Source organism: Nerophis ophidion, linkage group LG17 (genome assembly GCF_033978795.1).
Source record: "Nerophis ophidion isolate RoL-2023_Sa linkage group LG17, RoL_Noph_v1.0, whole genome shotgun sequence".
Classification (NCBI taxonomy): Eukaryota; Metazoa; Chordata; class Actinopteri; order Syngnathiformes; family Syngnathidae; genus Nerophis; species Nerophis ophidion.
Window position 1 is genome coordinate 11,106,174 of NC_084627.1, and position 14,171 is coordinate 11,120,344.

Consider the following 14,171-nt stretch of genomic DNA (forward strand, 5'->3'; position numbering starts at 1 on the left):
ATTTTATATTCTACCTAGCAACAAGAGGCGGACATTTTTTTTGTTCAATTTTAAAGTGGCTGCCATTCTTTATTGTCTATTCCGCCTCGCAAAAGGAGGGAAACATTTTATATTTTACCTAGAAATAGGAGGGAGACATTTTTTATTTTCTATACAAACTAGCAAACAGGAAGCATACATTTCATAATTTTTATTTTAAGCCGTTTTAATTTTGTATTCAAGGAGGTAAACATTTTTTAATGATCTATTCTGCCTAGTAACAGGAGGCACACATGTTTATAGTCTATTCAACCTCATCATCATCATCATTTATTTTTATTCCTTTCATGAAAATGCATATTTACAAGCCACGTACAATTGACACTGTCATTGTTTTTTTTGTTTTTCTTTCTTATACATTTCCATGATCAGAAAGGAGCAGATGGAAGAATTATATTCTTATATTTATCTGCCCCCTTTTTTAACACAAATTACAGTATTTTAGATGAATTATAACTGTTCCCTCCACCAACACCCAAACTCCAACATACTTTTCCATTTTCCTTTAAGCACTTTCACAATGACACGTCCAATCTAAATCAAAACTCAGTTTGATATAATTTCAGTTTTCTCTTTTTATAACTTTTTTTAAATACAAATATATTCTTACAGCTTTTTAGCAACAGGGTAGATATTTTTTATTCAAACAAGAAGACATGACAAATATTTTCTATTTTACCAAGCAACAGGAAGCAGAGATTTTTCATCTGTTATTCTGCCGAGCAACAATTAAAGGATAGATAAGGTGCTGTCTTTATTTTTCCTTCATTCTTCACGCTCCTCGCCATGAGTGATGACGTAACACAAAGACTTGTAGTCCAAATTCCCTGACGAGTCGATGTTGGACGACTGAAACATTTGCTTCACCTGAACGCAAAAAAAAATCCCATTATTCAACGGCGAGTTCTCGTTCCAGATCATAGCGGTTACCTCTTCCTGTGTGAACCTGTCAGCTTGTGTTGTCAAGAGGTTCTGTAAGCTAAAAGAAAATATGTTAAAAAAAAATTAAAAGTTCACCATGTGAAACTCTGCCAGGAAGCGAGCGCTCACTCGTCTTTGTGGATGAAGCCTTTGGCGTCGGCGTCGAACATTTTGAAGGCGCTCAGAATAGTTTCTTCTGGGTCGGTGCCTAGGAAATTTAATGTTAATAAAACACATTTTATTTTATTTTGTTCTAGTAAAAAACGGGACAAATACTGAGAACTGCCATATCAACATCACTAGGGAGGAAATACAGAGAGTGAACTCCACACAATTCCTTGGGGGGATCATTAACCAATACCTCAATTTCAAATGTCACATTAGCCATCTGTTTTACAAATGATCCAAATATGTTGGCCTGTTCTTTCACTTTCGCCATTATTTTCCTCTTCATGCTCTACTTACTCTATACCAGGGGTCAGCAACCTTTTTGAAAGCAAGAGCTACTTCTTGGGTACTGATTAATGCCAAGGGCTACCAGTTTGATACACACTTCAATAAATTGCCAGAAATAGCCAATTTGCTCAATTTACCTTTAACTCTATGTTATTATTAATAATTAATGATATTTATCTTTGTGGAAACACTGATCATCTTAAGGATTTCTCACAATAAATATAAATATTTTTATAAATATATTTCAACTCTTTAAAATTCAAAATTCAACCGAAAAAAAGAAGAGGAAAAACTAGCTAATTTGAATCGTTTTGAAAAAAAAAAAAAAAAAATTTAATGGAACATCATTAGTAATTTTTCCTGATTAAGATTCATTTTCGAATTTTGATGACATGTTTTAAATAGGTTAAAATCCAATCTGCACTTTGTTAGAATATATAACAAATTGGACCAAGTTATATTTCTAACAAAGACAAATATTTTTTTGCGTTTTTATCATAATAAGTTTGATTAAATATTTCACAAATATTCTTCGTCGAAAAACAGAAGCTAAAACTAAGAATTAAATTAAAATGTATTTATTATTCTTTATAATAAAAAAAATACTTGAACATTGATTTAAATTGTCAGGAAAGAAGAGGAAGGAATTTAAAAGGTAAAAAGGTATATGTGTTTAAAAATCCTAAAATCATTTTGAAGGTTGTATTTTTTTCTCTAAAATTGTCTTTCTGAAAGTTAGAAGAAGCAAAGTAACAAAATAAATGAATTTATTTAAAGCTAAAATGAAGAATTAAATTAAAATGTATTTATTATTCTTTATAATAAAAAAATAAATTTACTTGAACATTGATTTAAATTGTCAGGAAAGAAGAGGAAAGAATTTAAAAGGTAAAAAAAGTATTTGTGTTAAAAAATCCTAAAACAATTTTTAATGTATTTTTTCTCAAAAATTGTCTTTCTGAAAGTTTTAAGAAGCAAAGAAAAAAAAATGAAATTATTCAAACAAGAGAAGACTAAATCTTTAAAATATTTTCTTGGATTTTCAAATTCTATTTAGCTCGGTTGGTAGAGTGGCCGTGCCAGCAACTTGAGGGTTGCAGGTTCGATTCCCGCTTGTGCCATTCTAGATACTGCCGTTGTGTCCTTGGGCAAGACACTTTACCCACCTGCTCCCAGTGCCACCCACACTGCTTTAAATGTAAAAATTAGATATTGGGTTTCACTATGTAAAGCGCTTTGAGTCACGAGAGAAAAGCGCTATATAAATATAATTCACTTCACTTCTCTTAGAATTAAAAATGTCGGGCAAAGCCAGACCAGCTTGCTAGTAAATAAATACAATTTAAAAAATAGAGGCAGCTCACTGGTAAGTGCTGCTATTTGAGCTATTTTTAGAACAGGCCAGCGGGCGACTCATCTGGTCCTTACGGGCGACCTGGTGCCCGCGGGCCCCCCTGGCTTATGTGGGGGACCCTTTCACTTACCACCATCCTCAAATGGATTTTCACTACTCTTGTAATCGTAATATTGAAATAAAACTCGAAATAAATCAACAAAATGCTTTGTCTCTCACCGTGAAGCTTGGCTCCAAACAGAGTGAGGAACATGGTGAAGTTGATGGGCCCGCTGGCTTCTCTCAGCATCTCCTCCACCTCCTGGTCCTTCACGTTCACTTTGCCTGAGCAAAAGTTGCCGCAGTTAGTGCCGCCTGCTACCAAGCTCACCTGGTGTCGTGCTACACACCCAGAGAGGCGTACGTGTCCTTCAGGTCCTCTTTATCGATGAATCCATCTCGGTTCTGGTCTATGAGAGTGAAAGCCTGATGAGGACAATACATATTTAATATCTTTTGCCCGATCAGCCTTTTCATATAAATCCATAAAGCAATGGAACAACATCACAACAAACTTGAAAAGTTTAACAGATTACTCTTCATTCACAATTGAAGTTAAAAAGTGGCTTTGGAGCAATCAAAGCTGCTCACACGGTCACTAAGGTGGCCAAGATCAACTTAATGTTCATTATATTTATCCAGCTGCTGGGTGTCTGCTACACCAGAGTCTGTTTGGAGGGACTGGAGGAGATTAGATTAGATAGTACTTTATTTATTCCGTCAGGAGAGTTCCTTCAGGAAAATTACCATTTTCAGCACAATCCCATTCAAGATCAGACAAACATTACAGGGAGACAGAACAGGATCGCTGACGGGTCTGCCGGCTTCCAGCGCCCCTTACAAAAAAGATGACATACAGGTAAACAGGGCGGGGGGGGAGAAAAAATAGAAGATTAAAATAAAATAAAAAAATAAAAAATCGGTCTTAGCCTAGGCCCTGGAGTGGGGGTGCAGACTGAGGCCAAGGGAAAAGAACAAGATGTGGATGAGGGGACAGGGCTGCGGAGCTAGCACTGAGCGCCGGGACGGAGAGTCTTCGCGGTGTCTTGGCTGGGTGAGCAGGTGTCGGACACCTCAGTCACCTTGGACGTATCATCGCTCATCCATGCGGACTGGACACTGGCCGAGAGTGTAGTCGGCTGTCTTGGTTGCTTTGTTGGGTCTGCTCCTGTCTCTGGCCATGCTCCCTCCACCCCAGCGGTCGATGGCGTGGATCACCGCAGAGGCCACCACAGTGGATATGTTTCTTTTACTTTTTATTCATAGCTGTATGTAGAAGTGTCTGCTTGTATCTGCTGCTTTAATGTCTTTAATGTCCTCTGTGTTCTTTGATGTTTCCCTCTTACACACATGGAAGAGGGATGTGTACTATGGCTATGAGTTGTTTTTTCCCCTTGGCCTCAGTCTGCACCCCCTCTCCAGGGCCCAGGCTAAGACCGATTTTTTCATTTTATTTTAATCTTCTATTTGTTTACCTGTATGTCATCTTTTTGTAAGGGGCGCTGGAAGCCGGCAGACCCGTCAGCGATCCCGTTCTGTCTCCCTGTAATGTTTGTCTGATCTTGAATGGGATTGTGCTGAAAATTGTAATTTTCATGACGGAATAAATAAAGTACTATCTAAATCTATCTATGACAGCATTTTTGTTGTAAATTGTAAGGTGTGTCTGGTGAAACAGATTTTTAATTTTCCTGAAGGAATCAGTAAAGTACTATCTATTTAGATGTGAACGGGAGCATGTATTGTTTCAGTTTTCAGTTTATTTTCAGTCTTAACAAAAACATATTCAAACATGGATCACGATTCAAAAATGAATAATATGACTGAAACAGGCAGAAGCAAAAAAGCTTATATGCCCAACATAAATGTTTTTACATTCAATTAAGTTCCATCCATCCATTTTCTACCGCTTATTCCCTTTTGGGGTCGCGGGGGGCGCTGGCGCCTATCTCAGCTACAATCGGGCGGAAGGCGGGGTACACCCTGGACAAGTCGCCACCTCATCGCAGGGCCAACACAGATAGACAGACAACATTCACACACTAGGGCCAATTTAGTGTTGCCAATCAACCTATCCCCAGGTGCATGTTTTTGGAGGTGGGAGGAAGCCGGAGAACCCGGAGGGAACCCACGCATTCACGGGGAGAACATGCAAACTCCACACAGAAAGATCCCGAGCCTGGATTTGAACCCAGGACTGCAGGACCTTCGTATTGTGAGGCAGACGCACTAACCCCTCTGCCACCGTGAAGCCCCTTCAATTAAGTTACCTTTTCCAATCATTTATTAATAAAGTTATGTGAACTAGAAATGTATGTTTGTTTGGTTAAATGTTGTATTTAGAAGGTATGTATGTTTAACTATTTACAACAACAAAAAAAAAGAGCATGTAAGTACATATTTTTGTATTATTTGTTAAAGGGCAACTTAAATGTAAATGCGGAATGACTATATTACAAAATGATTAGAAGAGGTAACTTAATTGAATAATAAAGTTACCTTTTCTAATAATTTTGTAACACAAAGAGAAATATAGTCATTCCGCATTTACATTTAAGTTGCCCTTTAACAAATAATACAAAAATATGTACTTACACACATGCACTTTTTTTGTAAATAGATAAATCAATCAATCAATCAATATTTATTTATATAGCCCTAAATCACAAGTGTCTCAAAGGGCTGCACAAACCTCAACAACATCCTCGGTAGGGCCCACCCTTAGGGCAAGGAAAAACTCACCCCAGTGGGACGTCGATGACAGTGACTATGAGAAACCTTGGAGAGGACCGCATATGTGGGCAACCTCTTTTTTTAAAATTGTTATTTTTTTCTTTATTATTATTTTTTACATACATACCTTCTAAATACAACATTTAACCAAATAAACATAAGTTTCTAGTTCACATAACTTTTTAAAATACATTGTGACGTGTTCTTTTTTAAATTAAATACAGAGTCACTCATTTTTATTTCTTTGCCAACAGAATTCCACAAATTAATTTGTGTGATGATGTAAATGAGGTGTGGTTGTGTTGTATATTAAGTATGTGTCCATGAAAGGGCGTTTTATCACTTTTCTTAATTTGATCACATGCTATGGTAGGATATTATTGTCATAATTTTATTGCATGATTTTTGCATCCTTATGTCACGTCTATGGGATCATGTTTGGTCTTGTTTTTTGGACAATCAGTTCCTATTTTTGCACTTCCTGGTTTGTTTTGTTACCATAGCAACTCATTAGTTTCACCTGTCATGTCACACACCTGTTGAATAACCTGTCATATTTAAACACGTGGTTGCCAGGTGGTCAGCCTGGAGACTTTACCTCAACTCCCTTCATGCCATGCCTGTTAACCACACTGCCCATAGTTTGCCTCCTGTCCATGCCACGTAAGTTTTTGGTTTTCTTTATATCACGGTTTTGTTTCTTTTGTCCATAGTCATACCTTTGTGCTAGTCTTTGTTTTATAGCCGAGTTTTGTACTTCGCCCTCGTGCGCGCCTTTTGTTTGCTTTTTCGAGTTATAGTGTAAGAAATAAATATGTTCTTACATTCACGTCTCGCTCGTGCCAACTTTCCTTTGCCTCGGGAAAACAAACCACCCCATAGTCCCAAGTCCTGACACCTTATAATTTAGGTAGCGGATAGAAATGAGCCATTTAGCTATGATCTGGAACATATCTGTCTTTGAGCTTAATGTTTATGTGCATTGTCCCTTCAAATAAAGACTAAAGAGATTGTCCTGGGCATGACGTTAAAGTGCATCCGGCAGGCTCCTCTATGGGGTCTTGGGGCACTAGGAGGTTAACCCCTTTACTACTGTTACCTCAGGTGGCCTTTGGCAAAGGCCTAATACCGGACTGCCCCCTAGCTAGGGATACGGTGGAGCAGGCGTAAGATGGTAGATTTAAGAACTACCAAAACGGCTGCAATGGCGGAAGAAGGCTGCAGCAGAAAAGGGTCCCCAGTCGTCCTGGACTCCATGCCACCGGACCCTGACCCGATTCCATCAAGGATCCTGTGGTGACTGTCTGTGCACCAGTTTCCCCACGTAAAACAAAGTCAAGCACAGGCATCCTCCATAAAGGGATACACCCGTACCAGGAGGACGATGACAGGCACAGACGAACAGGGTCACGTTACCTCTTTGAACTCTTGGATCTGAGTCTGCTCAAACATGGAGAACACATTAGACGAGGCGCGCTGGGCCCTCTTGGCTCCGCCTTCTTTCTTCTTGGTCTTCCTGCTGGCCTAAGAGGATGAAATATACGGAGCATCCGGAAAGTTATCATTTTTTTTTTCCATTATTTGTTATCCATCCATCTTATTCTGCTTATCCGAGGTTGGGTTCAAAATAAAATGTGATGGCAACAAATAGAATCAATATAGTGTGAGCTATGTACAAACCCCGTTAGATGTAAATATAAACGGAATACGATGATTTGCAGACCCTTTTCAACCCATATTCAGTTGAATATGCTACAAAGACAACATATTTGACGTTCAAATTCATAAACATTATTATTTTTTTTGCAAATAATCATTAACTTTAGGATTTGATGCCAGCAACATGTGACAAAGAAGTTGGGAAAGGTGGCAATAAATACTGATAACTTCATCAAACACTTATTTGGAACATCCCACAGGTGTGCAGGCTAATTGGGAACAGGTGGGTGCCATGATTGGGTATAAAAGCAGCTTCCCAAAAAATGCTCAGTCTTTCACAAGAAAGGATGGGGCGAGGTACACCCCTTTGTCCACAACTGCGTGAGCAAATAGTCAAACAGTTTAAGAACAACGTTTCTCAAAGTGCAATTGCAAGAAATTTAGGGATTTCAACATCTACGCTCCATAATATCATCAAAAGGTTCAGAGAATCTGGAGAAATCACTCCACGTAAGCGGCATGGTCGGAAACCAACTTGGAATGACCGTGACCTTCGATCCCTCAGACGGCACTGTATCAAAAACCGACATCAATTTCTAAAGGATATCACCACATGGGCTCAGGAACACTTCAGAAAACCACTGTCACTAAATACAGTTCATCGCTACATCTGTAAGTGCAAGTTAAAGCTCTACTATGCAAAGCGAAAGCCATTTATCAACAACATCCAGAATGCCGCCGGCTTCTCTGGGCCCGGGATCATCTAAGATGGACTGATGCAAAGTGGAAAAGTGTTCTGTGGTCTGATGAGTCCACATTTCAAATTGTTTTTATAAATATTCGACATTGTGTCATCCAGACCAAAGGGGAAGCAAACCATCCAGACTGTTATCGACGCAAAGTTGAAAAGCCAGCATCTCTGATGGTATGGGGGTGCATTAGTGCCCAAGGCGTGGGTAACTTATACATCTGTGAAGGCACCATTAATGCTGAAAGGTACATACAGGTTTTGGAACAACATATGCTGCCATCTAAGCGCCGTCTTTTTCATGGACGCCCCTGCTTATTTCAACAAGACAACGCCAAGCCCCTTCTAACCCGCACCAAGCCAGCGTGGAAGGTGTAGGCTAATAACCAGCATGAAAAGTAAGCCAAGAAGACGGCCCCCAGTCCCCAGCAGTTTTAGGGGAACAGTGCAGTGGCAGGGAGCAGCTAGAGATCGTTCACTATAGCAGAAACATGCTGAGGCTTTCGTCCAGCAGTGGACTGACAACGGCTGATGATGAATGCCAAGCCACATTCAGCACGTGTTACAACAGCGTGGCTTCGTTAAAAAAAAGAGTGAGAGTACTTTCCTGGCCCGCCTGCAGTCCAGACCTGTCTCCCATCAAAAATGTGTGGCGCATTATGAAGCGTAAAATACTAAAACAAGACTTCGGACTGTTGAAGGACTGAAGCTCTACATAAAACAAGAATGGGAAAGAATTCCACTTTCAAAGCTTCAACAATTAGTTTCCTCAGTTCCCAAACGTTTATTGAGTGTTGTTAAAAGAAAAGGTGATGTAACACAGTGGTGAACATGCCCTTTCCCAACTACTCTGGCACGTATTGCAGCTGTCACGCCAAATTTCTTCCCCCTACAAATACCTTCCCCCTGGAAGACATTTGGCGTTAATGCTTGAAGGACCTTAAAGCAGCCCACACAGCTGCCTGTCTTAAAAGCATTATAATTGGCTTGATTGTCATCGGTGAAAAATAACGGTGAGGAAAAAATTTTAGCATTCCAGCATGCTAACCTTTCAATCTATTTTTGCTTCGCTAATTTTGCAGCTGTAACCCTTAAGAGTCATATAACTTGGTACTAAATGGGCCCTAGTGTGTGAATGTGAGTGTGAATGTTGTCTGTCCATCTGTGTTGGCCCTGCGATGAGGTGGCGACTTGTCCAGGGTGTACCCCGCCTTCCGCCCGATTGTAGCTGAGATAGGCGCCAGCGCCCCCCCCCCCCCCCCCCCCCCCCCCCCCCGCGACCCCAAAAGGGAATAAGCGGTAGAAAATGGATGGATGGATGGGTTCCGCTCTCATTGGGGTCCTTCAGGCATTGGAGGGGCTTCCGGGGGGAAGGTTTTTGGCGTGACACAGCCATGCAATTCTAAGTTAATTATTTGCAAAAAAATAAATAAAGTTTATGAGTTTGAACATCAAATATGTTGTCTTTGTAGTGCATCCAACTGAATATGGGTTGAAAAGGATTTGCAAATCATTGTATTCTGTTTATATTTACATCAAACACAATTTCCCAACTCATATGGAAACGGGGTTTGTCGATGAATAATATTGTTAGCAACATATAAATATCTCAATATTATGTTACTGCATCAACACAAGACTCTTGAACGCCTTAAAACAATCCCCGCAGTTTCCCCTCAAAATGGATTAACTCGCTGGAATATAAAGACAATAAATATAACATACATCCATAAACGTGGATGCATGTGCAAAAGTGCAATATATTTATCTGTAAAGTAATTATTTTTTTTATATCTGCACCTTATTTATTTTTTATCCTGCACTACCATGAGCTAATGCAACAAAATTCCGTTCTTATCTGTACTGCAAAGTTCACATTTGAATGGCAAAAAAAAAGGAAGTCTCTAACTGAGAGTTCTGGGTTCGAGCCCCGCTTCTGCCATCCTAGTCAATCAATCAATCAATCAATGTTTACTTATATAGCCCTAAATCACTAGTGTCTCAAAGGGCTGCACAAACCACCACGACATCCCCGGTAGGCCCACACAAGGGCAAGGAAAACTCACACCCAGTGGGACATCGGTGACAATAATGACCCAGTGGGACGTCGGTGACAATGATGACTATGAGAACCTTGGAGAGGAGGAAAGCAATGGATGTCGAGCGGGTCTAACATGATACTGTGAAAGTTCGATCCGTAATGGATCCAACACAGTCGCGAGAGTCCAGTCCAAAGCGGATCCAACACAGCAGCGAGAGTCCCGTTCACAGCGGAGCCAGCAGGAAACCATCCCAAGCGGAGGCGGATCAGCAGCGCAGAGATGTCCCCAGCCGATACACAGGCAAGCAGTACATGGCCACCGGATCGGACCGGACCCCCTCCACAAAGGAGAGTGGGACATAGAAGAAAAAGAAAAGAAACGGCAGATCAACTGGTCTAAAAAGGGAGTCTATTTAAAGGCTAGAGTATACAAATGAGTTTTAAGGTGAGACTTAAATGCTTCTACTGAGGTGGCATCTCGAACTGTTACCGGGAGGGCATTCCAGAGTACTGGAGCCCGAAATGAAAACGTTCTATAGCCCGCAGACTTTTTTTGGGCTTTGGGAATCACTAATAAGCCGGAGTCTTTTGAACGCAGATTTCTTGCCGGGACATATGGTACAATACAATCGGCAAGATAGGATGGAGCTAGACCGTGTAGTATTTTATACGTAAGTAGTAAAACCTTAAAGTCACATCTTAAGTGCACAGGAAGCCAGTGCAGGTGAGCCAGTACAGGCGTAATGTGATCAAACTTTCTTGTTCTTGTCAAAAGTCTAGCAGCCGCATTTTGTACCAACTGTAATCTTTTAATGCTAGACATGGGGAGACCCGAAAATAATACGTTACAGTAGTCGAGGCGAGACGTAACAAACGCATGGATAATGATCTCGGCGTCTTTAGTGGACAGAATGGAGCGAATTTTAGCGATATTACGGAGATGAAAGAAGGCCGTTTTAGTAACGCTTTTAATGTGTGACTCAAAGGAGAGGGTTGGGTCGAAGATAATACCCAGATTCTTTACCGTGTCGCCTTGTTTAATTGTTTGGTTGTCAAATGTTAGAGTTGTATTATTAAATAGAGGTCGGTGTCTAGCAGGACCGATAATCAGCATTTCCGTTTTTTTGGCGTTGAGTTGCAAAAAGTTAGCGGACATCCATTGTTTAATTTCATTAGTCCCAGCTGTTGTGTCCTTGGGCAAGACACTTCACCCGCATTGGTTTAAAAATGTAACTTGGATCATGGGTTTTACTATGTAACAACTAGAGAAAAGCGCTATATAAATATAATTCACTTCACTTTGCACGGATAGAAAAAATGATGTTTTGTTAGCAATATAGATATAGAATCACAACGGTGTCAGCTCCAACAAGAGTGGACAAGAACGTACCATGTCTTCCGATGATGTCTTCACGACAGGATGTCTTCATGGAGGTCCTCCTCTCGTGCAAGCGGCGTTTAAGTAGAGCAGCTGTGAGCGTGCACGTGTCATGTGATGATAGTCGTGTCTGTCGGGACATCTATGGCCGCGCAAGATGTCCTTAAATGGAGCGGACTTTAAAAAAAAACATCGCTTCTCTGGAGGCTGCGAGTTCGCCTTTGACCCCAGCAACAAGCGGTCAAAGTTGGCCTTATTGGGCGTGGCATCAGGCGTCCTGTAGGTGGCAGCAAACCAAACGTCCTGGTCTGACGCGAGGGCGCCCTCTGCTGGCGGAAGCGGAATACTACCCCTTGTCTGAGAAACTTTGATATTCCATCCATTTTCTACCGCTTATTCCCTTTTGGGGTTGCGGGGGGCGCTGGCGCCTATCTCAGCTACAATCGGGCAGAAGGCGGGGTACACCCTGGACAAGTCGCCACCTCATCGCAGGGCAACTTTGATATTGAAGATGTTCATTTCTGTCTAGAACAGGGGTGTCAAACTCAAATACAGAGTGGGCCAGAATTTTAAACGGAACAAAGCCGGGGGCCAAGGTTGAACAAATTAACCTTTTAATAGGGACACAAACAAGTTTTGCATTTAATATTGAACAAGCAGTTAGACCAGTTGATCTGCCGTTTCTTTTCTTTTTCTTCTATGTCCCACTCTCCTTTGTGGAGGGAGTCCGGTCCGATCCGGTGGCCATGTACTGCTCGCCTGTGTATCGGCTGGGGACATCTCTGCGCTGCTGATCCGCCTCCGCTTGGGATGGTTTCCTGCTGGCTCCGCTGTGAACGGGACTCTCGCTGCTGTGTTGGATCCGCTTTGGACTGGACTCTCGCGACTGTGTTGGATCCATTATGGATTGAACTTTCACAGTATCATGTTAGACCCGCTCGACATCCATTGCTTTCCTCCTCTCCAAGGTTCTCATAGTCATCATTGTCACCGACGTCCCACTGGGTGTGAGTTTTCCTTGCCCTTATGTGGGCCTACCGAGGATGTCGTAGTGGTTTGTGCAGCCCTTTGAGACACTAGTGATTTAGGGCTATATAAGTAAACATTGATTGATTGATTGATATAACTTTAGTGACATGCAAACGTGTGGCGGTCCGCTCCCTGTATGATCAGTGCCGGAGCTTGGTCCGCATTGCCGGCAGTAAGTCGGACTCGTTTCCAGTGAGGGTTGGACTCCGCCAAGGCTGTCCTTTGTCACCCATTCTGTTCATAACTTTTATGGACAGAATTTCTAGGCGCAGTCAAGGCGTTGAGGGGTTTCGGTCTGGTGGCCGCAGGATTAGGTCTCTGCTTTTTGCAGATGATGTGGTCCTGATGGCTTCATCTGGCCGGGATCTTCAGCTCTCACTGGATCGGTTCGCAGCCGAGTGTGAAGCGGCCGGAATGAGAATCAGCACCTCCAAGTCCGAGTCCATGGTTCTCGCCCGGAAAAGGGTGGAGTGCCATCTCCGGGTTGGGGAGGAGACCCTGCCCCAAGTGGAGGAGTTCAAGTACCTAGGAGTCTTGTTCACGAGTGGGGGAAGAGTGGATCGTGAGATCGACAGGCGGATCGGTGCGGCGTCTTCAGTAATGCGGACTTTGTACCGATCCGTTGTGGTGAAGAAGGAGCTGAGCCGGAAGGCAAAGCTCTCAATTTACCGGTCGATCTACGTTCCCATCCTCACCTATGGTCATGAGCTTTGGGTTATGACCGAAAGGACAAGATCTCTGGTACAAGCGGCCCAAATGAGTTTCCTCCGCCAGGTGGCTGGTCTCTCCCTTAGAGATAGGGTGAGAAGCTCTGCCATCCGGGAGGAACTCAAAGTAAAGCCGCTGCTCCTTCACATGGAGAGGAGCCACGGGGAAGACCAAGGACACGTTGGGAAGACTATGTCTCCCGGCTGGCCTGGGAACGCCTCGGGATCCCCCGGGAAGAGCTAGACGAAGTGGCTGGGGAGAGGGAAGTCTGGGCTTCCCTGCTTAGGCTGCTGCCCCCGCGATCCGACCTCGGATAAGCGGAAGATGATGGATGGATGGACATGCAAAATCCAGTTTCAAATAATAATAATAAAAATAATTAAAAAAATATCAATGGCATATCAAATACAATTTAAATAAAAATGTTATGCCTTATCTGAGGTAAATATCAAATTTTTTCCACAAGCTAATAATACATTTGAAAATAAAATAACAATAATGAATGAACCAAACATTCAAGCTTTGAATTAGCAAGAGAAAAATGCATGAATAAAACGTTAATTATTGGTCAGTTTGCTGGAAGTTTCCCGGAAGAGTTACAGCTGCAAAGGGTTCTGGGTATTTATTCTGTTCTGTTACGGTCATTCTTGTTTGGTGTAGGTTCATGAATTTGTAACAGTGCTAAAGCTGTTTATACGGCCACCCTCAGTGTGACCTGTATGGCTGTTGATCAAGTATGCGTTGCATTCACTTGTGCGTGTGTGTAAAAGCCACAAATATTATGTGACACGCTGTAAGTATGGAGGAAAAGCGGATGTGACGACAGGTTGTAGAGAACGCTAGAGGCAGTGCCTTAAATGCACGCCCCCAATATAGTTGTCCAGGTGGAAATCGGTAGAAATTCGGGAGAATGGTTTCCCCGGGAGATTTTCGAGAAGGGCACTGAACTTCGGGAGTCTACCGGGAAAATTAGGAGGGTTGGCAAGTATGAGTATTAGCGGTGAATGCGGTGTTACAGCGGCCAGCTCTAATGCTAACTTGATATTGCCTCTAATGCTAACTTGAT

The 14,171-nt window shown here is 42.0% G+C and overlaps 1 protein-coding gene across 2 annotated transcripts; it reads right to left on the reverse strand.

The window, feature by feature from the left end:
• Positions 1–671: 671 nt before the first annotated feature.
• On the reverse strand, positions 672–11,534 carry LOC133536058 (myosin light chain 5-like). 2 transcript variants are annotated; one of them, XM_061876247.1, is made up of 7 exons: positions 11,381–11,532; positions 6,959–7,066; positions 3,160–3,235; positions 2,990–3,094; positions 1,090–1,168; positions 970–1,018; positions 672–906 (listed from the first exon to the last, which is right to left on the reverse strand). In XM_061876247.1, the coding sequence occupies exons 1-7, from the start codon at positions 11,381–11,383 to the stop codon at positions 805–807; spliced, it is 522 nt and encodes a 173-aa protein (XP_061732231.1). In that variant the 5' UTR covers positions 11,384–11,532; the 3' UTR covers positions 672–804. The 2 variants fall into 2 exon arrangements, with proteins under 2 accessions (XP_061732231.1, XP_061732230.1); XM_061876246.1 differs by having other exon boundaries at positions 672–1,018; positions 11,381–11,534.
• Positions 11,535–14,171: the final 2,637 nt, after the last annotated feature.